Source organism: Notechis scutatus, chromosome 2, assembly GCF_049901735.1.
Source record: "Notechis scutatus isolate UNSWTSFEM ecotype Mainland chromosome 2, rNotScu1.2, whole genome shotgun sequence".
Classification (NCBI taxonomy): domain Eukaryota; kingdom Metazoa; phylum Chordata; class Lepidosauria; order Squamata; family Elapidae; genus Notechis; species Notechis scutatus.
The window spans coordinates 26059392-26085410 of NC_142010.1; the positions used below are offsets into that span (position 1 = coordinate 26059392).

Below are 26019 nucleotides of genomic sequence, written 5' to 3' on the forward strand. Positions count from 1 at the left end.
GTTGTTTAGGCTAGGTGGTGTTTCTTCCTGTGGGAACAAAAGCTGACCTTGCTGAGACCTGAAGGTGAAGATTTATGACACCAGGCAACGTTGATTTACTTCTATTGGAGAATATGACTTTTAGGGGTTGTTTCTAACTTGCAATATTATGTGGTGTAATTCCGGGTTGTGTCAGATCCGGAATTACAACAGACCTTGCCAATTCGATGCTATTCTAAATAAAAGAAATTATTATGGAAGATGGAGTTCGTTCTTTTCTTTTTGAATGGGTTTCATCACTTGGAAACCTGACAATTGAGGCTTTTCAACTCTGGTGCTGGAGAAGACTCCTCCGAGTCCCTTGGACCGCAAGGCCATCAAACCCGTCAGTCCTAGAGATCAACCCTGACTGCTTCTTAGAAGACCAGATCCTGAAGATGAAACTCAAATACTTTGGCCACCTAATGAGAAGGAAGGAATCACTGAAAGAGCCTAATGCTGGAGAAGATTGAGGGCAATAGAATGGGATGACAGAGAATGAGGTGGCTGGATGGAGTCACTGAAGCACTAGCAGGAAGGTCTGGAGGAACGTTGTCCATAGGATTGTGGGGGATTGGACACGACTTCACAACTAACAACAAAAAATAATCTCCCCTATACCTTTTCTGTTTTACATCTATTTCTGTTCTGTTCAAAGTCTTTTTGTTCATCTTTGTGCTTGATCTTTCCAGGCTGGTGGATTCTTGTAGAATTAATCTGGTTTCAAGGGATTGTGTTACATTAAAAAAAAACCCAGAAATTAACCTCCAGAAGTAGGTTTGTCCCCTAGAGCAGTGGTTGCCAACCAGTGGGCCAGGGACCATTGGTGGTCCATGAGAAAATTTTGGTGCTCCAGAGAAACGTCACCCCCAAATGCAGGATGCGTGGAACACAAATGGCCCATGGGAACACAAGGCTTGCGTTGCTTGCATTGCGAACATGAGGTAGTAAGGGGAGGGGTGAAAGGGTGGAGGGGGGAACTTGCCCCATTCGCCCCACATGCCTCGTCTGGCCACCGGGCTGCTTCTTTCTTCTTCTGCTTTTGGCTGCACTCAAGGAAAGTAGCAAACATCTTTCTTTTTCTCCCCCAAACTCTACCAGAAATGAGTCTTTGGCACCCTGCACGGCACGCTGCTCCAAGAGGTTGCATGGCGTGACAAGTCTCACACAGACTCATTTCTGGTGGAGTTTGGGGGAGAGAAAGACTTCTGCTGCTTTCCTTGCATGAAGCCGAAAGTCTCTCTCTTTCTCCTCCTGAGAACGGAGCTGGAGACGGTATCCTGCGACCCCAAATAAAGAATGATCAATCGGTAGGAAAACGGGGTGGGAAATTTTCCTGCAGACTTTTTTTGGGGGATTTTCCCAGGGTCTCTGGTCCACGGGATTTAAAATTATGAGTTTGGTGGTCCCCAAGGTCCAAAAGGTTGACAACCCCTGCCCTAGAGGGACTCAAATATGAGGCTCAGTATTGTTGATCATGTTCACAGGATGATAGTAAAAGAATACACAGAAGGAGATTGTAGGATAATTGCAGATCAATTCATTAAGCGTTTATTAAAGTTCCAAACTGTAAGAGTATAAGATGATTCTTACTCAAAATACACTGCTCAAAAAAATAAAGGGAACACAAAAATAAGACATCCTAGATCTGAATGAATGAAATATTCTTATTAAATACTTTGTTCATTAGATAGTTGAATGTGCTGACAACAAAATCACACAAAAATTATCAATGGAAATCAAATTTAACAACCCATTGAGGTCTGGATTTGGAGTTACACTCAAAATTTAAGTGGAAAAAAACACTACAGGCTGATCCAACTTTGATGTAATGTCCTTAAAACAAGTCAAAATGAGGCTCAGTAGTGTGTGTGGCCTCCACGTTCCTGTATGACCTCCCTACAATGCCTGGGCATGCTCCTGATGAGGTGGCAGATGGTCTCTTGAGGGATCTACTCCCACACCTGGCTAAAGCATCCCCCAATTCCTGGACAGTCTGTGGTGCAATGTGGCATTGGTGGATGGAGCGAGACATGATGTCCCAAATGTGCTCAATTGGATTCAGGTCTGGGGAACGGGCGGGCCAGTCCATAGCATCAATGCCTTCATCTTGCAGGAACTGCTGACACACTCCAGCCACATGAGGTCTAGCATTGTCTTACATTAGGAGGAACCCAGGGCCAACCACACCCGCATATGGTCTCACAAGGGACCTGAGGATCTCATCTCAGTACCTAATGGGAGTCAGGCTACCTCTGGCGAGCACATGGAGGGCTGTCCGACCCCCTAAAGAAATGCCACCCCATACTATTACTGACCCACTGCCAAACTGGTCACGCTGGAGGATGTTGCAGGCAGCAGAAGGTTCTCCATGGCGTCTCCAGACCCTGTCACGTCTGTCACATGTGCTCAGTGTGAACCTGCTTTCATCTTTGAAGAGCATAGGGCGCCAGTGGCGAATTTGCCAATCTTGGTGTTCTCTGGCAAATGCCAAATGTCCTTCATGGTGTTGGGCTGTAAGCACAACCCCCACCTGTGGACATCGGGCCCTCATACCACCCTCATGGAGTCTGTTTCTGAATGTTTGAGCAGCCACATGCACATTTGTGGCCTACTGGAGGTCATTTTGCAGGGCTTTGGCAGTCCTCTTCCTGTCCCTCCTTGCACAAAGGCGGAGGTAGTGGTCCTGACGCTGGGTTGTTGCCGTCCTGTGGCCTCCTCCATGTCTCCTGATGTACTGGCCTGTCTTTTGGTAGCGCCTCCATGCTCTGGACACTATGCTGACGCAGCAAACCTTCTTGCCACAGCTCGCATTGATGCGCCATCCTGGATGAGCTGCACTACCTGAGCCACTTGTGTGGGTTGTACACTGTCTCATGCTATCACTAGAGTGAAAGCACCGCCAACATTCAAAAGTGACCAAACCATCAGCCAGAAAGCATAGGAACTGAGAAGTGGTCTGTGGTCACCACCTGCAGAACCACTCCTTTATTGGGGATGTCTTGCTAACTGACTATGCTTTCCACCTGTTGTCTACTCCATTTGCACAACAGCATGTGAAATTGATTGTCAATCAGTGTTGCTACCTAAGTGGACAGTTTGATTTCACAGAAGTGTGATTGACTTGGAGTTACACCGTGTTGTTTAAGTGTTCCCTTTATTTTTTTGAGCAGTGTATGTTGGGAAACTGAAATAGTGAGGAATAATTGCCTCGGCAACTGTTCAAAGTTTCCTATCTGGATGTGATCTCACTCCTTGGTCTGATAAAGATAAAAAATGAAAACATTTAGAAAAATCTTAAGAGGAAAGAAAAGACTATGACCATTTTGTGGGAATTAACATAACTCTGTAGGTTGAAATGCTTTCTAAATTTCATAAATTCACGTGAATTCTAATTTATAGAGGTTTTTAGATAAATTAAGAGGAAAGCCAAGGATGCAGTTTGTTAATTTCCACACTCCATGCATTTATATGGCCTCTCCCCAGTGTGGATTGTCATGAAAATTAAGTTGTCCTTTCTGAGCAAAGCTCTTTCCATTCTGTACATTGAAATGGTTTCTCCCCTGTATGGATTTTTTCATGACTTAGAAGATCACTTTTCTGAGTAAACCCTTTTCCACACTGTATGCATATATATGGTCTCTCCCCAGTGTGGATCCTTTCATGACGGATAATATCGCTGTTCCAATGAAAGCTTTTTCCACACTCCTTGTATTTATACTGTTTTTCCTCCCTATGCATCCTTTGGTGGAAAGTAAGGTGCCATTTGTTAATAAAACTCTTTCCACAATCCAAGCATTTATATGTTTTTTCCACTGTTGTGGATCCTTTTATGAGAATTAAGATGAGCTCTTTGAGCAAAGCTTTTTCCGCACACTGTGCATTTATATGGTTTCTTCTTTGTGTGGCTCCTTTTATGAGAATTAAGATGTACTGTTTGAGCAAAGCTTTTTCCACATTCCGTGCACTTGTATGGTTTCTCTCCAGTGTGGATCCTTTTATGCGAATTCAGATGAGATCTCTGAGCAAAGCTTTTTTCACACTCTGTGCATTTATATGGTCTCTCCCCAGTGTGGATCCTTTTATGACGAATAAGACTATTGCTCCAGTTAAACCTTTTTCCACACTCCATGCACTTGTATGGTTTCTCCCCAGTGTGGATCCTTTCATGATGTATTAGAACTCTGCTATAACTAAACCTTTTCCCACATTCTAAGCATTTATATGGTCTCTCCCCAGTGTGGATCCTTTTATGAGAATTAAGATGAGCTGTTTGAGTGAAGCTTTTTCCACACTTCAAGCATTTATACGGTCTCTCCCCAGTGTGGATCCTTTCATGACGAATAAGATTATTTCTACAGTTGAAGCTTTTTCCACACTCCAAGCATTTATATGGTTTTTCCCCCTTGTGTATCTTTTGGTGGAAAGTAAGGCGCCAGCTTTCAATAAACCTCTTTCCACATTCCATGCATTTATATGGTCTCTCCCCAGAGTGGATCTTTTTATGAGAATTAAGTTTTCCTTTCTGAATGAAGCTCTTTCCACACTCCATGCATTTATATGGTTTCTCCCCAGTGTGGATCCTTTCATGACGAATAAGACCTTTGCTCCAGTTAAAGCTTTTCCCACACTCCATGCATTTATACGGTCTCTCCCAGTGTGGATTTTTTTATGAGAATTAAGTTTTCCTTTCTGAGGGAAGCTTTTTCCACACTCCATGCATTTGTATGGTCTCTCCCCAGTGTGGATCTTTTTATGAGAATTAAGTGTTCCTTTCTGAGTGAAGCTCTTCCCACATTCCAGGCAAATATATGGTCTGTGCCCTGTGTGGATTTTTTTAGCACAAATCATCTGTGTTTTCTGACAAAAGCTTTTTTCACGTTCTGGACATTTACATAGCTTCTCATCTATGTGGCTCCCTTGATGGCAGTGAAGTTTACTCTTGCTACTGAAGCTCTTTCCACAGTTCATGCATAGTTTCATCTTTTTGCTTAGACTGAAATCCCTGTCATGTTTTACAGTCCTTTGAGGTTTATGTTCCCTATTCAATATATTAGGTATAGTAAAAGAGAAGGAATGGCTCTCTGCAGATACTCCTCTTTGCCGTTTCAATAACCTCTGCTGCTTGTCCTTCTTATTCTCTAGCCCATTCCAATCACAATCACCTGCTTAGAACAAAAGAAAACATAAATTCTCATTAAAACTTATAAGGATGGAAAAGGGGGGGTGTCTCTCCAATGAAAAATATGCCCATCAGGTTTGGCACCAGCTATGTGTCAGCTAGGAGATGGTGGGTGCAAATTGTTATTCAGGTGACTCTAAGGGTATCCAATGGATTTTTCAGCCCTGAACCAGATTAAGGTTTTGCTGTTAATAGGTCAAGCTGCCCAGGCATTTCCATGGAGCACCTAAGGCCTTTCACAAAGCCATGGTGAGCATTTCTGCCAAGGCCTTTGTTGTGTTCTAGAAGAGTTGCTGTGATGACAACCTTGGACAAAATTGCCCATGAAGTGCCTCGACTAGTTTGTCATACAGGGGCCCCTGGCAGTTAAAGGGGGTCTCAAAAAGGTGGCAGTGGCTCCTCAATGGATATTAGTTACCCTCTAACCAGTCTGACTATGATTTTCCTGAGGTTAGAAAGGTTTTACAGGTTATGCAATTTAGTCCAGCTATGCTTCCCATTTATCTCCTATTGAAAACACCTTTCCCAATGAATGGCACCCAAAGAAAAAGGGGTCCTTACTTAGTGAAGCTACATTTGTAGAAACATCCAGCATGACTTCCCTGCACAAGGCTTTCTGGCCAGAATTCAGCAGTGCCCACTCCTCCTCTGTGAATTCCATAGCCACCTCTTCAAAGGGAACACTGCTCTGGAAAGGAAATATCATCTTCATTAGTACATAATCCTCTTTTATGGTTTCTTTCTTATTTCCAAACAGAAAATGGAGCTTTCCAAGAAATCAAATGGACACTTTCTTATAGGACAGGCATAAGTTATGCAGCTCACAACATCCTTAAAGCTGGGAAGACACCCTCCACCTCCTTCATGCTGCTGTTGTAAACATGGCTTAGATATATCCAAATGATACTCCCTGGAGTCATATCCCACCCCCCCAGCCTGGAATAACTCACAAGGAGGTTTTGGGCAGAGTATCATCTCCCTGGCTCAGCAAAATACAAATTTGTTACAAAACAGAGTATACCTACTAAGAATTTTTTACCTGGTCTGTTTCAAAATGTTGTAAATGACTCTGGAAATATCAACGCACTTGACCAACAGTCTTATCTGTCAGCTTTAGGGATTTTTATGTGAGAAATTTGTCCTTCCCATAAATTACTTTTAAGTGGATATATTGGTCTATATGTGGGATTGATATTGTTTCGCTTTATGGGTTCTACTTTATAACTGCTTTTCCAACATATTTAGAAAAATGTTAAGAAAGATTAAAGTTTTCCAATATATAAATTAAACTTCCTAATACAAGACTCTTGAGAATTATCCTTTGTTTTTCCCCCCAGAACAATTTTGAAAGTTAAATGAGACTCACTGGAACATTCTTTGGAGACACCAGGTTCAAATGCACACAGACTCAGCATTTAGTTTTCAAAGTGGCTCAGAGTTTGAACTTTTCACAAGAAACCCACTTACCTGGCAAGATGTCCCCAGTTGGATCCTCCTGGAAAAAAGCTCTCCTGAATTACTTGATTGATCTCGTCCCTGGTGCTCTGCTGAGATTTCCCCCATATATGGCTCCTGCAACTGAAATAATAGCCTGCTTTATGATCCACTTACAAATGACTGTAACCATGTTAGCTCTCTTGCATTACTTTTTTTCTCTCCAATTGTAGTTTTGCAAGTCAAAATGGGAGAACTTGAGAACTCCTGCTTTGTGGGTTGCTGTTATTTCTGGATAAACGCCTGCCATTTTTGTGAAATATTTCATTGCTTCTTTATTTCCTATTTTCCTTCGAGGTAGCCCAGATAAGAACCACAACAATGAAGATTAGCTCTATCTTCAGTATAAAGCAAGGGTCTTCAAACTTCTCAAGTTTAAGACTTGTGGACTTCAACTCTCAGAATTCCTGAGCTAACTGGAGGAGGAAGTGTGGGTGTTGAAGTCCACAGGTCTTAAAGCTGTCAAGTTTCAAGACCCCAGGTATAAAGTCACATTAATAGAATATTTCAATTCCCAAAATAGTTTTTCCCATCCTCTCCTTTTAAGTATAGTATAGTATAGTATAGTATAGTATAGTATAGTATAGTATAGTATAGTATAGTATAGTATAGTATAGTATAGTATAGTATCAGTTTTTATTGTTATTGTACATAATATATACAACGAAATTGATTTAGTCTCTCCATAACAGAAAATACAAATCTACATAAATAGTATAGACCAGGGGTGTCCAACCTTGGCAACTTTAAGACTTGTGGACTTCAACTCCCAGAATTCCTCAGCCAGCTGGCTGAGGAATTCTGGGAGTTGAAGTCAACAATTCTTAAAGTTGCCAAGGTTGGACACCCCTGGTATAGAGAATAAATCCTATAGAAGTAATTGGGGAAAAAAGACTTCTGTATCCGCTAGTTGCAGCAAAAGTAGCAAAGGTTTTTATCATTTTTTCCCACCTATCTATCACCATGTGGGAATTGAGACGATCTTTTAAATTATGACTGTCCAGTCTATGACTTCACATCCTGCAAAGTTATTCCCAGGTACAATTACACAACCCCAACACGTTTTGTTTTAATGTTTTTTTTCCTTGCGATTATCTGCCAAGGAAGAGAGACAAGAGGCGTAGAAGAGGACGAAAGTGCCTCACCTGTCGCCCCTTTCCGGGCTCCGGGGCGGCTGCGGGGCCGAGGAGGCAGCCTTCGGCCAGGGCCACCGCCTGGGCGCATTGCATTTATATGGTTTCTCCCCAGTGTGGATCCTTTCATGACGAATAAGACCTTTGCTCCAGTTAAAGCTTTTCCCACACTCCATGCATTTATACGGTCTCTCCCCAGTGTGGATTTTTTTATGAGAATTAAGTTTTCCTTTCTGAGGGAAGCTTTTTCCACACTCCATGCATTTGTATGGTCTCTCCCCAGTGTGGATCTTTTTATGAGAATTAAGTGTTCCTTTCTGAGTGAAGCTCTTCCCACATTCCAGGCAGATATATGGTCTGTGCCCTGTGTGGATTTTTTTAGCACAAATCATCTGTGTTTTCTGACAAAAGCTTTTTTCACGTTCTGGACATTTACATAGCTTCTCATCTATGTGGCTCCCTTGATGGCAGTGAAGTTTACTCTTGCTACTGAAGCTCTTTCCACAGTTCATGCATAGTTTCATCTTTTTGCTTAGACTGAAATCCCTGTCATGTTTTACAGTCCTTTGAGGTTTATGTTCCCTATTCAATATATTAGGTATAGTAAAAGAGAAGGAATGGCTCTCTGCAGATACTCCTCTTTGCCGTTTCAATAACCTCTGCTGCTTGTCCTTCTTATTCTCTAGCCCATTCCAATCACAATCACCTGCTTAGAACAAAAGAAAACATAAATTCTCATTAGAACTTATAAGGATGGAAAAGGGGGGGTGTCTCTCCAATGAAAAATATGCCCATCAGGTTTGGCACCAGTAATGTGTCAGCTAGGAGATGGTGGGTGCAAATTGTTATTCAGGTGACTCTAAGGGTATCCAATGGATTTTTCAGCCCTGAACCAGATTAAGGTTTTGCTGTTAATAGGTCAAGCTGCCCAGGCATTTCCATGGAGCACCTAAGGCCTTTCACAAAGCCATGGTGAGCATTTCTGCCAAGGCCTTTGTTGTGTTCTAGAAGAGTTGCTGTGATGACAACCTTGGACAAAATTGCCCATGAAGTGCCTCGACTAGTTTGTCATACAGGGGCCCCTGGCAGTTAAAGGGGGTCTCAAAAAGGTGGCAGTGGCTCCTCAATGGATATTAGTTACCCTCTAACCAGTCTGACTATGATTTTCCTGAGGTTAGAAAGGTTTTACAGGTTATGCAATTTAGTCCAGCTATGCTTCCCATTTATCTCCTATTGAAAACACCTTTCCCAATGAATGGCACCCAAAGAAAAAGGGGTCCTTACTTAGTGAAGCTACATTTGTAGAAACATCCAGCATGACTTCCTGCACAAGGCTTTCTGGCCAGAATTCAGCAGTGCCCACTCCTCCTCTGTGAATTCCATAGCCACCTCTTCAAAGGGAACACTGCTCTGGAAAGGAAATATCATCTTCATTAGTACATAATCCTCTTTTATGGTTTCTTTCTTATTTCCAAACAGAAAATGGAGCTTTCCAAGAAATCAAATGGACACTTTCTTATAGGACAGGCATAAGTTATGCAGCTCACAACATCCTTAAAGCTGGGAAGACACCCTCCACCTCCTTCATGCTGCTGTTGTAAACATGGCTTAGATATATCCAAATGATACTCCCTGGAGTCATATCCCACCCCCCCAGCCTGGAATAACTCACAAGGAGGTTTTGGGCAGAGTATCATCTCCCTGGCTCAGCAAAATACAAATTTGTTACAAAACAGAGTATACCTACTAAGAATTTTTTACCTGGTCTGTTTCAAAATGTTGTAAATGACTCTGGAAATATAAACGCACTTGATCAACAGTCTTATCTGTCAGCTTTAGGGATTTTTATGTGAGAAATTTGTCCTTCCCATAAATTACTTTTAAGTGGATATATTGGTCTATATGTGGGATTGATATTGTTTCGCTTTATGGGTTCTACTTTATAACTGCTTTTCCAACATATTTAGAAAAATGTTAAGAAAGATTAAAGTTTTCCAATATATAAATTAAACTTCCTAATACAAGACGCTTGAGAATTATCCTTTGTTTTTCCCCCCAGAACAATTTTGAAAGTTAAATGAGACTCACTGGAACATTCTTTGGAGACACCAGGTTCAAATGCACACAGACTCAGCATTTAGTTTTCAAAGTGGCTCAGAGTTTGAACTTTTCACAAGAAACCCACTTACCTGGCAAGATGTCCCCAGTTGGATCCTCCTGGAAAAAAGCTCTCCTGAATTACTTGATTGATCTCGTCCCTGGTGCTCTGCTGAGATTTCCCCCATATATGGCTCCTGCAACTGAAATAATAGCCTGCTTTATGATCCACTTACAAATGACTGTAACCATGTTAGCTCTCTTGCATTACTTTTTTTCTCTCCAATTGTAGTTTTGCAAGTCAAAATGGGAGAACTTGAGAACTCCTGCTTTGTGGGTTGCTGTTATTTCTGGATAAACGCCTGCCATTTTTGTGAAATATTTCATTGCTTCTTTATTTCCTATTTTCCTTCGAGGTAGCCCAGATAAGAACCACAACAATGAAGATTAGCTCTATCTTCAGTATAAAGCAAGGGTCTTCAAACTTCTCAAGTTTAAGACTTGTGGACTTCAACTCTCAGAATTCCTGAGCTAACTGGAGGAGGAAGTGTGGGTGTTGAAGTCCACAGGTCTTAAAGCTGTCAAGTTTCAAGACCCCAGGTATAAAGTCACATTAATAGAATATTTCAATTCCCAAAATAGTTTTTCCCATCCTCTCCTTTTAAGTATAGTAGAGTATAGTATAGTATCAGTTTTTATTGTTATTGTACATAATATATACAACGAAATTGATTTAGTCTCTCCATAACAGAAAATACAAATCTACATAAATAGTATAGACCAGGGGTGTCCAACCTTGGCAACTTTAAGACTTGTGGACTTCAACTCCCAGAATTCCCAGAATTCTGGGAGTTGAAGTCCACAAGTCTTAAAGTTGCCAAGGTTGGACACCCCTGGTATAGAGAATAAATCCTATAGAAGTAATTGGGGAAAAAAGACTAGTCATAGACTTCTGTATCCGCTAGTTGCAGCAAAAGTAGCAAAGGTTTTTATCATTTTTTCCCACCTATCTATCACCATGTGGGAATTGAGACGATCTTTTAAATTATGACTGTCCAGTCTATGACTTCACATCCTGCAAAGTTATTCCCAGGTACAATTACACAACCCCAACACGTTTTGTTTTAATGTTTTTTTTCCTTGCGATTATCTGCCAAGGAAGAGAGACAAGAGGCGTAGAAGAGGACGAAAGTGCCTCACCTGTCGCCCCTTTCCGGGCTCCGGGGCGGCTGCGGGGCCGAGGAGGCAGCCTTCGGCCAGGGCCACCGCCTGGGCGCAGCTCTCCGCCCCGCACTCCCTCAGCCAGCCCGACAGTTCCGGGGGCAGCAGGGCCAGCAGCTGCTCCAGCACCACCAGGTCCAGCATCTCGGCTTTGCTGCTCCGCTCGGGCCGCAGCCACCCCCGGCACAGCCGGTGCAGGCGACTGCAAAGCGCCCGGGGCCCCTCGGCCTTCCGGGAGATGCAGTTGCGGAAGCGCCAGCGCTCAGCCTCGGAGCAGCCGCTCCCCGCCTGAACGGTAGACTCCTGGGCTTCCATTGGGTCTCCGGCTTCAAGCGCAACCCCGACCGGGAAAAAACTCCCTCCGGGGCCGCCTTCGGTCACAGCGGACCCTCCCCAACCCAGTCGCCCCGCCCCTTTCCCGGTTTCACGGGGGTTTGAAGGGGGCGGGCTCCGCTCCCTCAGGGCTTCTGAGGCTGAGGAGAGTAGCTGCAAATCCTTCCCGCCAAAACTTCCCGCGCCTTCCTGGTCTCCCTCACTCTGTCAGCCGAAGAGTGTTGCTTCGTAGAGAGGGAAACCCTTATAAGCGCCCCACCCTCCCATTTACTGCTCTTGGCTACAGTGTCTCTTAGGGCAACTATGACCTCTCCTGTCCTGTGCTCGGCATCGAGGGCTGACAAAGGTTCTCTGCGCATGCTCTGCTCCCTACCGACGGTTAAAGGACGCCCTAGTTCGCCTCATGGTGAAACGTTTCCTCGAGAGCGGCAGGGGATGCAAGCGGGGGGGTGGGGGGGCGGGGGAGGGCTCTAGGGGTCCGAGAATGATGGGGGCGGTGAAAATTGAGCTGGGCTGAAATGAGCGAAGTGCCTTTGGATATAACCTGGCTTGATTGCTGTTTCTGGCCACCTGGGACTTCTCTTTCTCCCGCAGTCCTCTTCGAAATGTGGATGTGTTCCTGGAAGAGGTGGAAGAAGGAGAGGGAGATGAAATGGATGATGCTTCCAATGTGGGGAAGGAAAGATCGCGGCGAAGCCATACACAGGGACATTTATTATGAAATAAACAGTAATGCTTTGGGAGTTCCTTCACAGCTATTTATTTGTTCTGTTATCTGTATTCCTGTAATGGTGCTCAGTGAAGGCATTCCCAAAGGTGCTTGTTCAAAAGACAACCGGACTCTGATTTTGCTTGAAGATGCTTTAGCTTCTTATCTGAGAAGCATCTTCAGTTCTCGGCCCTCTTGGATGAGAAGTGAAACGTCTTCAAGCAAAAATAAAGTCCAGTTGCCTTTTGAAAGATGACCTTGGAGCAACCATAACCCGGATAAGGTGTCCCCAACCTCCTAGGGCCATGGCCCACTATCAGTAATTTAGCTGTTTTGAAGTGGGCCGTGGAAGTGATGTGCAAGTGTGTGGTCATGCACGCATACATCTTCACTTACGCAAGCAGCAGGTTAGTGCAAAGGGAGCTGTTCACGAGCTTCACTTGTCTTGCAGAACCTTCTCCCCAGCATCACCACTGGCCCACTAACAGGGAAAGGTTGGGGAACCTCTGTGCCGGACAGAGAATCTCCATAGATCATGAGTGTCCAATTCAAGGCTCAGTGACCGGATGCAGCTTGTGGGGTGCTTAGATCTGGCCCATGGGGCTGTCCTGGAAACAGCAGCAGTCTTCCCCGGGGTGCCTCTGCCAGTGAAAACAAAGCTTTTTTAAAAAGGGGGGGGGGGGGCGTGGGAATCCTGGCCAGTATTTTTACCGTGTTATTTGCAAAGCAGCCCAAGATTCAGCCTCTCCCCCACCAAACACAACCCTGATGTGTTCCTCAATGAAATCTAGTTTGACATGCCTGCCATAGACTCTGAGAAGGTATCATTTTCCTACAAAGTATAATCTCCCCTACACCTTTTCTGTTTTATATCTATTTCTGTTCTGTTGGAGGTCTTGACTTTCTGTTAACCTTTGTGTTTGATCTTTCCAGGCTGGATTGTAGAATTAATCTGATTTCAAGGGGTCGTGTTACATTAAAACAACCTGAGAAATTGACCTCCAGAAGTGGGTTTATCCCCTAGAGGGATTCAAATAAGGGGATCAGTATTGGTGATCATGTTGACAGGATGAGATAGTGAAAAAAGAATAACGGATGGAGACTGTAGGAGAATTGCAGGTCATAAGAGTTTATTAATGTTCAAAGTATGTTGGGAAGCTCAAGTAGTGAGGAATAATTGCCTTGGCAACGGCTCAAAAAGCTTTCCTTTCTGGATCTGATCTCATGCTTTCATCTGGTCAGAAGATAAATAGAAAAGTTTAGATAAATCTTAAGAGGGAAGAAAAAAATATGACCTATTGTGGGAAGTAACAACTCTGTAGGGTGAAATGCTTTCTAAATTTTATAAATTCATATGAATTCTATATTTATACTTATATAGAGGTTTTTAGGTAATTTATTTTACAATAAAAATTTTATTTTTAAAAAAACATATTTAGTGAACGTGATTCCAGGTTTTTACATTTCAATACAAACATGACCATGATTACATATTTAGCTTTCGTATCCAATTTAATATTATTGCCTATTCCATTTTTCTTTTAATATTCTTATACATTATTTTACAATATTATTGTAAACTCAAAAATATTTCTCTGGACTTTTAGAGTTGCTAGCAGAAAGGGGGGGAAAATGGTGCATTCTTTAAATACTTTCATAATTTCTAGGCGGCCAAAGCTTCTGGCGTGCAAGGTTATTACTGGAAATCATGATTGATGACTCTTGGCTATGGATGTGTCCCATTGGAGAATACACAACCAGGGGGTGGGGGGAAAACCAAGGTCAAGGATGAAATGATGTGTCTCAGAGTCGGCTATACCCAGGTAGCACCGGCATGTTCACTCCTAATAAATCTTCTTTGAACTCTGAGAGATGCGGTGAGAGACTCATGATTTAAATGGGGTGGATGTCAGAGCCATTACAATTATCTATATTCTTAACCAATTTCTATATTCATTGCACACATTTTCTTGTATCCATCATATTTGCAAGTTTTATCACACTGTTATTCCATTCATTATTCAATAAAATTCATCTTGATTTATATTATCCAATATTTATGCCCTTTCATTGTCAATTCAATCTTGCCATCCATTTACCTTATACATTTTCCCCATTTTATTCCCTTTAACACATTATAAAAATGAATAATATAGCCATTTTTAAAAAATTACCATATTCTATATTAATAAGCCCCTATTATATATCATACACACAAATCATGTTTCATATGGTATTCCCTTTATTATATTCTTATATTTATTCAAAAAACATATAACAAATTATTTTCCCATTTTATTCCATTTAATCAATTATAAGAGCTAATAATATAATTATTTTTAATTCTCATGCTTCATATTCACTTTATTCATCACATTGTTAAATATTAATTAGTAATCTTACAGTAAATTCTTATTTCCATATTTGTTCCAGTTAAATTTATGTTGAATTTTAACAATAATTAATAAAATATCAATTCCAATCTTAACCTTTATATTTATGTTCTTAAATACCAAAATACATTTCCATGCGTAATCCCTTTTCTCATCTTTAACCATCGTCTCGTCCTCCTGACTATATAATTCCTTCTCATCTTAGCTTGCTTTCCATTTTCTATCATTTTTGGTCCTTTCTCTTAATTTCCCCTCTTTTCACTGTTATTTCCCGCAATTTCTTTCTCCATTTATTTGTTTTTCCCCCTCCCTCTTTTCATCTTTTCTCTGTAATTCCCTCTTCTGTAATTTTCTCTTCATTTAATCTTCCAGATATTTCCCCCGTTATCACATCAATCCCTAAAATCTTAATTTTAGTTCTTTTTTTGTCCTTTGATTATGTTCGTTGTTCCCTTTGTTCTTTAAAGCTGATTTCTTCTTTGTTTAACTCCTCCCCCTTTGGCTTTCTTTGTTCTTGTAATTTGTGTCACCATTTCTAGTTTTTCTATTATAATATTCCATATTTCTGAGCTTTTATTATATCCTATCCACACTTTGCAGTTCCAGTCTTATTTCCTTATATATTTCACTCATTTTATTTCATTTCTTCTTTTTCTTCCTTAATATTTATATCCGATTGTCCCGTAGTTTATTTAAACCAGCATCTTTTAAGTTTTAATTTTTTACAGTCAATGTCTAGAAGTCTTTATTTTTCAATTTTATTCAGTTTACTCCTTTTCAAACTACGGAAGTCACTTCCACACTGTGCATTTATATGGTGTCTCCCCTGTGTCGATACTTTCATGATCAGTAATACATTCTTTTCGAGCAAAGCCTTTTCCACATTCTGGCACACATGAAGACCAACTGGCCGGTGCGCATGCTGGAAACTGGAAGATCTTCCCGGCACGCACATGCAAATCAGGCAGCTGCTCTTCCAGTTTCCGGCGCTCCCATGCACGTGAAGACCAGCTAGCTGGCATGCCTGAACCTGGAAGAGCAACACACAAATTGATATGTAAACAATAAATGCTCTGGGGATTTCTTCAGGCTACTTTGTTCTCTGGTGTATTTTGGTCTGTTAAAATCCCCTTTTTCTACAGAATACAATATGCCCTATACATTTTTCTGTATCTGTGTTCTGTTGAAGTCTTGACTTTTTGTTCAATTTTTCTTCTTGATCCTTCATTGTGGGCTGAATTTTGAAGTTGATCTGATTTCAAGGGGTGGCAATACCTAAAAAACTCCCTCAGAAGTGAAACCTCCTGAAGTAGGTTTATCCCCGTATGTGAAATGAATTATGGGGCTCGTGGGCCATGAAAACTGGGTCAGATAGTGTCAGGGAATTGTACAGGTGTCCAAATGAAGTTATATATTCTGACACATACTTGTAGTTTTATATAAACATATATTACATCAATATATACAACACAGTTTGGCCGAGGATCGTTCCAAGGATCATCTGTGAGCGAACCTGTTCGCTCCAACGATCAGTTGCTGGGCCCGCCTGCCCCGGCTCTATTCTGACTTTTATTTCCTGGTTTTCAAGCTCAGCTGCTAACACACAGGGAGAGTGCAGGATCGCAGGTCAGTAGCAACCCCTCTGCACGTGCACAAAGCATGCGTGCATAAAGCGCACCAAACCACACTCACAGAACCGGTGATTAAAAAAAAATGAATCCCACCACTGATACAACAGTCAGGTAGAGGAGCATCACCAGGTAAATTGCAGAGCACAGGGAATACACAGAAGAAAAAGGGGGGAGGGAAACTCCTCACTCAACACCCACAACAACAAACTTAAGTGCAGATTGCCTCACATAGGAGCCAGCATTCTTCAAACAATCAAGCACAACTTCATGTTCTGGTTCACTGCCCAACCCCACTGCTCCAGCTACTAAATTTAAATAGCTTAGCAGTGAAAAAAGAATAAATGGAAAGCAACTGCGGAGAAATTACAACTAAAAAAAGTTTCTCCTCTCCAAATTTTTATCATTTTTATTTTTATTATTATATAAAATACAAAGAAGAAAACAGGAAATTAAGGAGAGGAAAGGGAGCAGGGAAAAGGGAGCGTGAGATATAAGGGGAAAGAGAAAAAGGGGCCATTGACTTACAACTCTTCTTAGCACAGTACAAGATAAACACACTCCAACCTCAACTTTTTTGCTTTTACACATTTATAACTAGCCATTCCTATAACAACAAATCTAATTAATAAAACCAAGGTCAAAGTTTCATATTTTTCTTCACAAACACAAATTCCAGAAGTGATATCCAAATAAGAACATATTTTACTCTTTGAATAAAATAATCAATTTAGCCATTCCCGCTTTATCTTCCTTGCTATGGAAATAATGTGTATTTCAATTTGTTCCCTAGTAATCTTTGTGAACTGTCACCATTTTTATTTGCAAAATTCTTTAACCTTACTGAAAAAGGGGGAAAAAACCTTTATTAAGAAGTTTCTTAATAAGTTTCCAAGACTGTAAAAGGAGTTTCCTCCCCAAAATATGTTGGGAAGCTGAAGTGGTGAGGAATAATTACTTTGGCAACTGCTCAAAAACAGGGTGCCTTTCTGAGGCTGAACTTACTCCTCTCAAGAGAAATGGCAAGATTTCTTTAGCTAACCTTAAGAGGAATGAAAAGAAAATGACCACTATGTTTTCCAAACTAAAACAACACCGCAGATTGAACTGCTTTCTGAATTTGATATATGTATACCATTTCCATTTCATATAGACCAGGGGTATCAAACTCGGGCCAAGGCGGCATCACATGACGTAGCAGGACTTTTCTCCCATTCGCTAAACTTGGTGGGGCCAGCATGTGATGCATCCAGACCGCAGGCTTGACACTCATTATATAGTGTCTTAAGGTAAATTAAGAGGGAAGTCAAGGAATTCATCAGTCCTCCAACTGGAAAAGATAGTAAGATGGTGATCAGTAACAGGGAGGAAAACTGAAGGGCTTAATTCCTATTTTGCATCCCTCTTTCCACAGCGAGAAGAAAAATGCAGGTCAAAGTAGGAAAGGGAACAGATGGCTGTTCTGAATGAATTCCAGTATTTGGGACCAGAAAGCTTATTCTGAAGCACCTTCCATGTATTTCTATGGTTTCTTCTATGGGCATTCTTTTATGAGAATTATGGTGTCCTTCCAGAGTAAAGCTGTTTCCATACTCCCTGCATTTACATGATTTCTCTCCTAAGTGGGTTGAGTCAGAAAAAAGTTTGTACTGGAGATCTTTCTACTTTATTCATTTAGAAGCCTTCCTCGCAGCATGGATTCTTTCATGATGAGTAAGATGTTCTTTCCTAGTAAAATTATTTCCACACTCCATACATTCTATGGATTTTCCCGTGTGTGCATTCTTTCATGAGTAAATTTGTTAAAGCTTTCTACACACTACACACTTTTATATAGTCTCTCCCCCATGTGAATCCTTTTATGAGAATTAAGTGGTCCTCTTTGAGTAAAGCCTTTTCCACATTCTGTGCATTTATATGGTCTCTCGCCAGTATGGATTCTCTTATGATTAATAAGACCACTTTTTTGAGTAAAGTGCTTTCCACACTCCATGCACCTGTATGGTCTCTCCCCAGTGTGGATTCTTTCATGACGAATGAGATCTCTGTTCCAGTTAAAGCTCTTTCCACACTCTGTGCATTTATATGGTCTTTCTCCTGTGTGGGTCCTTTTATGAGAATAAAGATGTCCCGACCTAGCAAACATCTTTCCACACACTGTGCATTTATATGGTTTCTCCCCTGTGTGAATTCTTTCATGACCAGTAAGACATCCTTTCCGAACAAAAGTCTTTCCACACTCTAAACATTTATATGGTCTCTCCCCTGTGTGGATCCTTTTATGAGTATTAAGATGTCCTTTCCAAGCAAAGCTTTTTCCACACTCCATGCATTTATATGGTCTCTCCCCAGTGTGGATCCTCTTATGATGAATAAATTCTGCGTTTCGACAAAAACTTTTCCCACACTCCATGCATTTATACGGTTTTTCCCCCGTGTGAATTCTTTGGTGGGTAGTAAGGCGCCACTTGTCAATAAAGCTCTTTCCACACTCCATGCATTTATATGGTTTATTTGCTGTATGGATCCTCTGATGTCGAGTAAGGTCACCGCTGTCAAAAAAGCTTTTTCCACATTCCAGGCATTTATAAGGTCTCTCCCCTGTGTGGATCCTTTTATGAGCATTAAGATATGCTGTTTGAGCAAAGCTTTTTCCACACTCTGTGCATTTATATGGTCTCTCTCCAGTGTGGGTTCTTTTATGATGAATTAGACCCCTGCTCCAATTAAAGCTTTTCCCACACTCCAAGCATTTAAATAGTCTCTCCCCTATGTGGATCCTTTTATGGGCATTAAGTTGTGCTCTCTGAGCAAAGCTTTTTTCACATTCTGTGCATTTATATGGTTTCTCCCCTGTATGGATTCTTTCATGATATATGAGATGACCTTTCTGTGTAAACTGCTTTGCACAGTCCATGCAGTTGTATGGTCTCTCCCCGGTGTGGATCCTTTCATGAACAATAAGATGTCTTTTCTGAGTAAAGTGCTTTCCACACTCTATGCATTTATATGGTCTCTCCCCATTGTGGATCCGCTTATGACGAATAAATTCTGAGTTCCAACGAAAGCTTTTTCCACACTCCATGCATTTATACAATTTTCCCCCTGTGTGTATCCTTTGATGGAAAGTAAGCTGACAATTGGCAATAAACCTGTTTTCATACTCCATGCATTTATATGGTCTCTCTCCTGCATGGATCTTTTTATGACAAATAACCCCTGTTTTCTGACAAAAGCTTTTTCCATATTCTGGACATTTATATGACCTCTCATTTGTGTGGATCCTCCAATGGCAATGATTACTTTTGGTACTGAAGCTCTTTCCACACTGAATGCATAGTTTCATCTTTTTGCTTAGACTGAAATCCCTCTCATATTTTGCAAAAGTATGTAGTTTGTATTTTCTATTCAGTATTTTAGATAAAGTAAAAGGGAAGGAATGATTCTTTGCAGACATTTTTCTTTGCAATGTCAGTAACCTCAGCTGTTTTTCTTTCTCATTCACCAGGCCATCACCTGTTTGGAAAAGAAATTCTCATTAGATTTACAATGATGGCAAAGGGGGGTAGGGGTTGTCTCCCTGAGTAAAAAAATATGCCCATCCGATCATCTGGTTTGGCACGAGATATTTGTCAAGCTAGGTGATGTTGGGTGCAAATTGTTATCCAGGTGATTGTAATAGTATCCAAGAAATTTTACAGCACTGAATCAGAAGATTTTGTTGTTGATATGTCAATCTAACAAGGGATTTCCATGGAGCATTGAGGGACTTTCCCAAAGCCATGATGAGCATTTCTGCCAAGGCCTTGTGTTCTATAGTGGCTATGGCGGGGTCTTCAAACTTGACAGCTTTAAGACTTATGGACTTCAATTCCCAGAATTCCTTCTCCAGTCATGTTAGCTCAGGAATTCTGGGAATTGAAGTCCACAAGTCTTAAACTTGCCAAGTTTGAAGAACCTTGAGCTAGACAAAATTGCCCATGAAGTGCCACTGTTGGTTTGTTTTCTGTGGGGGCCCTGGTGATTGAAGGGAATCAAAGAAATGTGTATGAGGCTCTTTGTGGCCATGGCTCCTCCACTGGATATTAGCTACATAGTAAACATTGTGACCGCGATTTTCCTGACATTAGGAAAGGTTAGAAAGATGGTGCCAGGTGGGGGTCAGGTAGAGTTTGACCACCTTAAGTAATTGAATGTAGGTATCTTCTTTGTTTATCTCCCACTTAAAACACCTTTCCCAATGAATGGAACTCAAGAGAAAAGATGATCCTTACACAGAGCAGCCATATTCCTGAAAAGCTCCAGCATGACTTCCTTGCACAAGGCCTTCTGGCCAGAATCCAGCATTGCCCACTCTTCTTCTGTAAAGTCCACAGCCACATCCTCAAAGGGATCAGAGTCCTAGAAAGAGAAAGAAAATCTTCTCCAGCAGACAATCCTTTCTTTTGTTTTTTTTTCCTTACTCCCAAAAGAGAAAACAGAGACCCAGTCGGATATTTCCAATAGGACAAGCATAGGTTCTGCACGTTCACATAGGGCTGGGAAGCCTGTTGTGAAGGCAGAAAACATGCCTTAGATGCATCCAAGTTGTAGTATGGCAACACGAATGGAACAGACACACATATACACAAACACACACGCCCACTGACCTGGAATAACTCAACAAGGAGGTTTTGGGGAGAGGAATTCCCTGGCCTCATCTCCCTGGCTCAGCAAAATAACATTTCTTAAAAAACAGGACAAACTTAACTAGGAATTTCTTACGTGGGCTATTTCAAAATGTTGGAAATGATCCTGGAAATGTCAGATCATTTGACCAACAGTCTTATTGTTACAACCAGTTAGCTTTGACTTAGAGGTACACATACCTGTCCTTCATATGAGCTTTTTTAAGTGGATAGGTTGGTCTATTTCTGGAACAATTTTTTTTTACAATTGCTATTGCTTCGCTTAATGGCCTTTATTTTTAAAAACTTATTGTCCAATCTTTTGAAAAATATTCCAACATATCAATTACATTTCTTAATACAAAATTCTTCTGAACTGTCCTTCCTGTGCATCCACAGAACAGTTCTGAAGGTTGAATCAGTGAGACTGAATCATTCTATGGGGAGACCAGGCACACAGATTCAGCATTTGGTTTTCAAAGTAGCTCCTGAACAAAAATTTAAACTTCTCACAAGAAACCTACACTTACCTGACAAGTTGGCTCTACTTGGATCCTTGAGAAAACAACCTCTTTAGAAGGACTGGATGGATCCCCTCTTCCCTGAAGCTCTGCTAAGATATCACCCACAAACGGCTCCTGTAACTGAAGGAACCACCTGGTTTATCATCCGCTTTCAGATGACCATAAATTTTCATGGACTACATTTCCCAGGATACCTTTAACTACATTTACCATGATGCATTCCCTTAAGGCAGGGGTCCCCAACCACCGGGCCGCGGAGCACTCTGAACCGGGCCGCAAAGAAAAAAAAATTAAAAAAAATGGCGGCTTTCTTCGCCTTCGGTGAATGCTGCTGGGATCAGGGATCAAGGACACAAATGAAAGAAGGGGAGGGAGGAAGCAACCAAAGCCTGTCCTGCTCTCTGGCTCAGTGGCTTCGGTTTCCTCCCGCCTCGTTCCTCTCTCACTCCTCCACCAGCCCAGGAAGAAACTGCTTCAAAGAAGCCAGGGGGGTGTGAGTGGCTTTTCCTGTCGCCGCAGCTCCTCCGAAGTGCCCGTTCACCCCCACCCCGCCCGCCCGCGCGCGGTTCAATCCAGTGCTCCGTTCTGCCTGCCTGCCTTCGTTTCTGGTTGTTTCGGAGAAGCTTCGGCTGATAAAAAGAGGCGAATAGTTATTATTCTCAGCCGAAGCTGCTCCCAAACAACCAGAAATGAAGGCAGGCAGGCAGAACGGAGCACTGGATTGAACCGCGGGCGGGCGGGCGGGGTGGGGGTGAACGGGCGCTTCGGAAGAGCTGCGCCGACAGGAAAAGCCACCCCCCCCGGCTTCTTTGAAGCAGTTTCTTCCTGGGCTGGATGTTAGAGGTCCATCGTAGCTCTGAATGATCCCTAAACAAGGACTACAGGAGCTTCCTAGGGAAAACACACTGACTAAATGCTCCTCATTCAATTCCTGTTTTCACCAAACAGAGATAAGAGAAACATCTGCATGAAATTTTGTAGCTACACAGCTGGGCAAGACCTAGAACTAGAGAGACTGCAGTCAGGTGTCTTTAATGCTAGTTGTAGGGTAAACATAAAGTTTTGGGAATGGAAAATAGAATCTCCCCCCTCCTTGAAAAAGTGTTTCTGCTTGAAACTGGTCCCTGGTACAAAAAGGTTGGGGACCACTGCCTTAAGGGGACAGCTCATAATTCCGAAGCAACTATCCAATTCCCATAGACTGGCTGGGACAGCACAATAAAGGTGTTTAATTTTCTTGCCTTACATTTACCCTGTCTACTTATTATTTTTGCAACCACTCAAAGTGAGAGAACTTGGGAACTCCTGTTCTGTGGGTGGCTGTTATTTCTTGATAAATGCCAGCCACTTTTGTGAAACACTTCATTGCTTCTTTTTTTTAAAAAAAATTCCCATCAGGAACTGCATCTTCATTTCCTCCTCTTCACTTGACAAATGTGTCTTTTTCCGTTTGTGGATGTACTCATGCCTGTTCTTGTTTCACTAGTATTTTCCTTTAGATTTGGGGACCTTTATTGAGGGATAGGAACATTCTCCCCTTCCTTTTTACAGAGGCTTCTTCTCTGTGCCTCTTGCAGGACCACACCAGCCTGGCAATTCAGGGAAAGACTTTGGAATGAACATAGGGATGCTTTTGGGAGTAAAATGTACTCCTTGAAAACACGATTGTCATTAAAAGGCAATTTCAATAGTTCATTCTTTCCCACCCTAAATTACCAATCAGGTTTAATTTATAGTTACAAATCTATTAAGAAGTTTGAATATACAGAAAGGAAGAGCTACTAAAGCAGATAATTTTTATTGGAACGTGTGGGAAGCAAATCCCATCCACTCCTCACACATTCTGCCTTCTGCAATTCAAAAACACAAATCAGAATAGGCTCTAGTCTAGACAAAGATCAAAGAGCAATGAGAAACAATGAATGGAAAAGTGTGCAACATTCCTCCTAACTGGACCATAACCTGGGATCTCTTTTATCCTGAGATCTGTTTGGTGCAATAAGTAAATGGGTCTTTCTTCCAAGATTATCATTTTCAGTGAAAAATTGGTAAACCACATCTCTGTAGGGTGCCTCAACTGCAGCCATTTCTGTTATGATGCCTAAACAGATGGTTGCCCTAGTCTCTTAATGTCCTTGATTCCCTACAAAGTCTGCTACATATGTCAGCATCCCACTGAATTTTTACCATTGTGAAACAGAAGCATTTGTCTCAAGATGCAATATATTCCAAAATATTGGAAATTACTGAAAATGTTCTGATGACGTCTTCTTCGTGGCTGCGATTTCTTACAAAGGCTGAGAAATACATCAGCGTCCCACGGTGTATTTGTCTCACCTGCTGCCCCTTTCCAGGCTCCGGGAAGCCTGAGGGGCCGAGGAGGCAGCCTTCGGCCAGGGCCACCGCCTGGGCGCAGCTCTCCGCCCCGCACTCCCTCAGCCAGCCCGACAGCTCCGGGGGCAGCAGGGCCAGCAGCTGCTCCAGCACCACTAGGTCCAGCATCTCGGCTTTGCTGCTCCGCTCGGGCCGCAGCCACCCCCGGCATAGCCGGTGCAGGCGACTGCAAAGCGCCCGGGGCCCCTCGGCCTCCCGGGAGGCGCAGCTGCGGAAACGCCAGCGCTCAGCCTCGGAGCTGCGGGGACCCTCGGGGAGGCCGCTCCCCGCCTGAAGGGGAGACCCCCAAGCCTGCATTCTGTCTCCGGCTTCAGCTCAGCCCAAACGGGGGAAAACTCCCTCCGAGGCCGCCTTCGGTCACAGCGGACCCTCCTCCGCCGATCCTTCCCGCCCCTTTCCCGGTTTCAGGGGAGGGAGAAGGGGGCGGGGCTCCGCCCCCTCAGGGCTTCTGAGGCAGAGAAACTGCAAGTCACTCCCGCCAAAACTTCCCGCGCTCGCCAGGCCCCCCCACAGACTCGGTGAGATATGATTACTTCCTAGAGAGGCACAAGACTATGATCCCTCATGCTCTTGATTAAAGCGTCTCATAAGGCAACTACCGCCTCTCCTATCCTCTGCGTGCGACAGTCGGACCTGGCAAAGGTCTTCTGCGCATGCCCTGTTCTCTGTAGACGCTCAAAGGTCGACCGAAGTCACATGATGGCGGAGTATTTGGTAGGAGTGGGAGGGGATGTGTGGACGTAGGACCGGAGGTGGTAGAGCTGGGGTGGGTTAGAGTAAAGCGCCTTTGAATGGAATCTAACAAATTAACAATTGGAAGGCACCTTGAAGATCATCTAATCGCCCAAGCAGGTTTTTTTCTTTAAACTGGCTTTCAAAATACTTTAAAAAATATTCAACTCTTTCAACCTTTCATTCGCATCCCCAGAACAATCATGAAAACTGAATGAGTGAAACTGGGTAATTCTATGGAGACCCGGTGTTCACCCTCAGAGTTTTCTTGTCATAAATGGAAGGCGTTTAAACGTTTCACAAGAAACCTTCATTTAACTGGAAAAGTGACCCCAATTCGATCATCCTAAAAGGAAGCTCTTCAGAAGCATTGGATGGATCTCCTCTTCTTCCCTGGAGCTCTGTTGAAATCTCCCCCATGAATGACTACCACAAATGACAGCCTATTTTAAGATCCACTTTCAAATGACTATATAACCATGTTAGTTCGCTTATCTTATTTTTTTCCTCTCCACTTGTACTTCCCAACCCAAGTCAAAGTGAGAGAACTTGAGAACTCCTACTCTGTGGGTGGCTGCTGGATTTCTGGATAAATGCCTGTCACTTTTGTGAAATATTTCTTTTGATTTCTTTTTCCTTCTTATCAGGAGCTGCAGTTTAGATCCTCCACTTCACTTGACAGGTGTGGCCTTTCCTTCTTTGTGGATGTACTTCTGCCCATTCTATCTTTTCTTCTAGATTCGGGGACTTATCTCTTGGGAATATTTTCCTTTAGATTCAGGGACTTTTTATCTCTTGGGAAGGAGAGAATCAATCTCCTCAGTTTTGGCATGGCTTTTCTGTGCTCCTTGCAGTGGGGAGACTTTGGGATAAAGACGGAGATGCTTTCGGGGGTAAAACACACCCCTTGAAACCATTGCAACCATCATTAAAAGGCAATTTGAATACTTCATTCTTGCTCACCTCAAATTCCAAGTCAAGTTTAACTATTAGTTATAAGTATTTTAATGTTATCTGCAATATATAGAAAGGATCAGCTGAACTAGAGATTTTTTATTGAAACGTGTGGGAAGGAAATTATGTTTACCCTTCACACATTCTGCCTTCAGCAGTTCAAAACCACAGATCAGAGTAGCCTCTAGACCAGGGGTCGCCAACCTTAAACACTCAAAGAGCCACAAAAGTCCTAACCGGAAGCCCCCCTTCAATTCTGAAGTCCAGTTCCCCCATCCGAGTCTCCTCTTAGCATGGCATCCTTTTTCCTCTACCGGTCCTAACCTGAAGCCCTATCAATTGTGGAGCCGACCAGCGATAGGGAGCTGCAGCAAAGGGATGAAAGAGCCACATGCAGCTCCAGAGCCACGGATTGCTGACCCCTGCTCTAGATAAAGGTCACAGTGCAGTAGAAACAATAAATGTAATAGTGTGCAACATTCCTACTAATTTGATCATAACCTAAGATGTCTTTTATCCGGAAATCTCATTGCTAAAGTA

The 26019-nt window shown here is 42.4% G+C and overlaps 3 protein-coding genes across 4 annotated transcripts in view; all 3 read right to left on the reverse strand.

Moving 5' to 3' along the window:
• The window catches only part of LOC113425981 (uncharacterized), a 54838-nt gene extending 30408 nt beyond the window's left edge, over positions 1–24430 (reverse strand). Inside the window, 1 exon segment of the mRNA XM_026688294.2 lies at positions 24155–24430. The gene's annotated coding sequence lies outside the window, so the exon portion shown is untranslated.
• LOC148131944 (uncharacterized) lies at positions 1544–11729 on the reverse strand. Its single transcript, XM_087953922.1, is given in 8 exon segments — positions 1544–3837; positions 3839–4671; positions 4674–4917; positions 7917–8536; positions 9112–9153; positions 9156–9237; positions 10017–10127; positions 11125–11729. Coding segments are annotated over 8 exon segments (2583 nt in total). The 5' UTR covers positions 11461–11729; the 3' UTR covers positions 1544–3522.
• LOC113425989 (uncharacterized) lies at positions 16188–24460 on the reverse strand. 2 transcript variants are annotated; one of them, XM_087953824.1, is made up of 4 exons: positions 23737–24460; positions 21406–21519; positions 20483–20609; positions 16188–19724 (listed from the first exon to the last, which is right to left on the reverse strand). In XM_087953824.1, exons 1-4 carry the CDS (start codon positions 24088–24090, stop codon positions 18028–18030), a joined length of 2292 nt encoding a protein of 763 aa, XP_087809950.1. In that variant the 5' UTR covers positions 24091–24460; the 3' UTR covers positions 16188–18027. The 2 variants fall into 2 exon arrangements, with proteins under 2 accessions (XP_087809950.1, XP_087809949.1); XM_087953823.1 differs by having other exon boundaries at positions 23647–24161.
• Between the last annotated feature and the right edge of the window lie 1559 nt (positions 24461–26019).

Bases quoted from the DNA above. Each gene is read 5' to 3' on its own strand.
- LOC113425989 (XM_087953823.1), bottom strand. From the start codon at position 24,090: ATGCAGGCTTGGGGGTCTCCCCTTCAGGCGGGGAGCGGCCTCCCCGAG. The intron at 20,610-21,405 runs GTAAGTGTAGGT...TTCTCTTTCTAG, and splicing joins AAGTAGAGCCAACTTGTCAG to GACTCTGATCCCTTTGAGGA. The intron at 19,725-20,482 runs GTAAGGATCATC...TTTTCCAAACAG, and splicing joins CAGGAATATGGCTGCTCTGT to GTGATGGCCTGGTGAATGAG.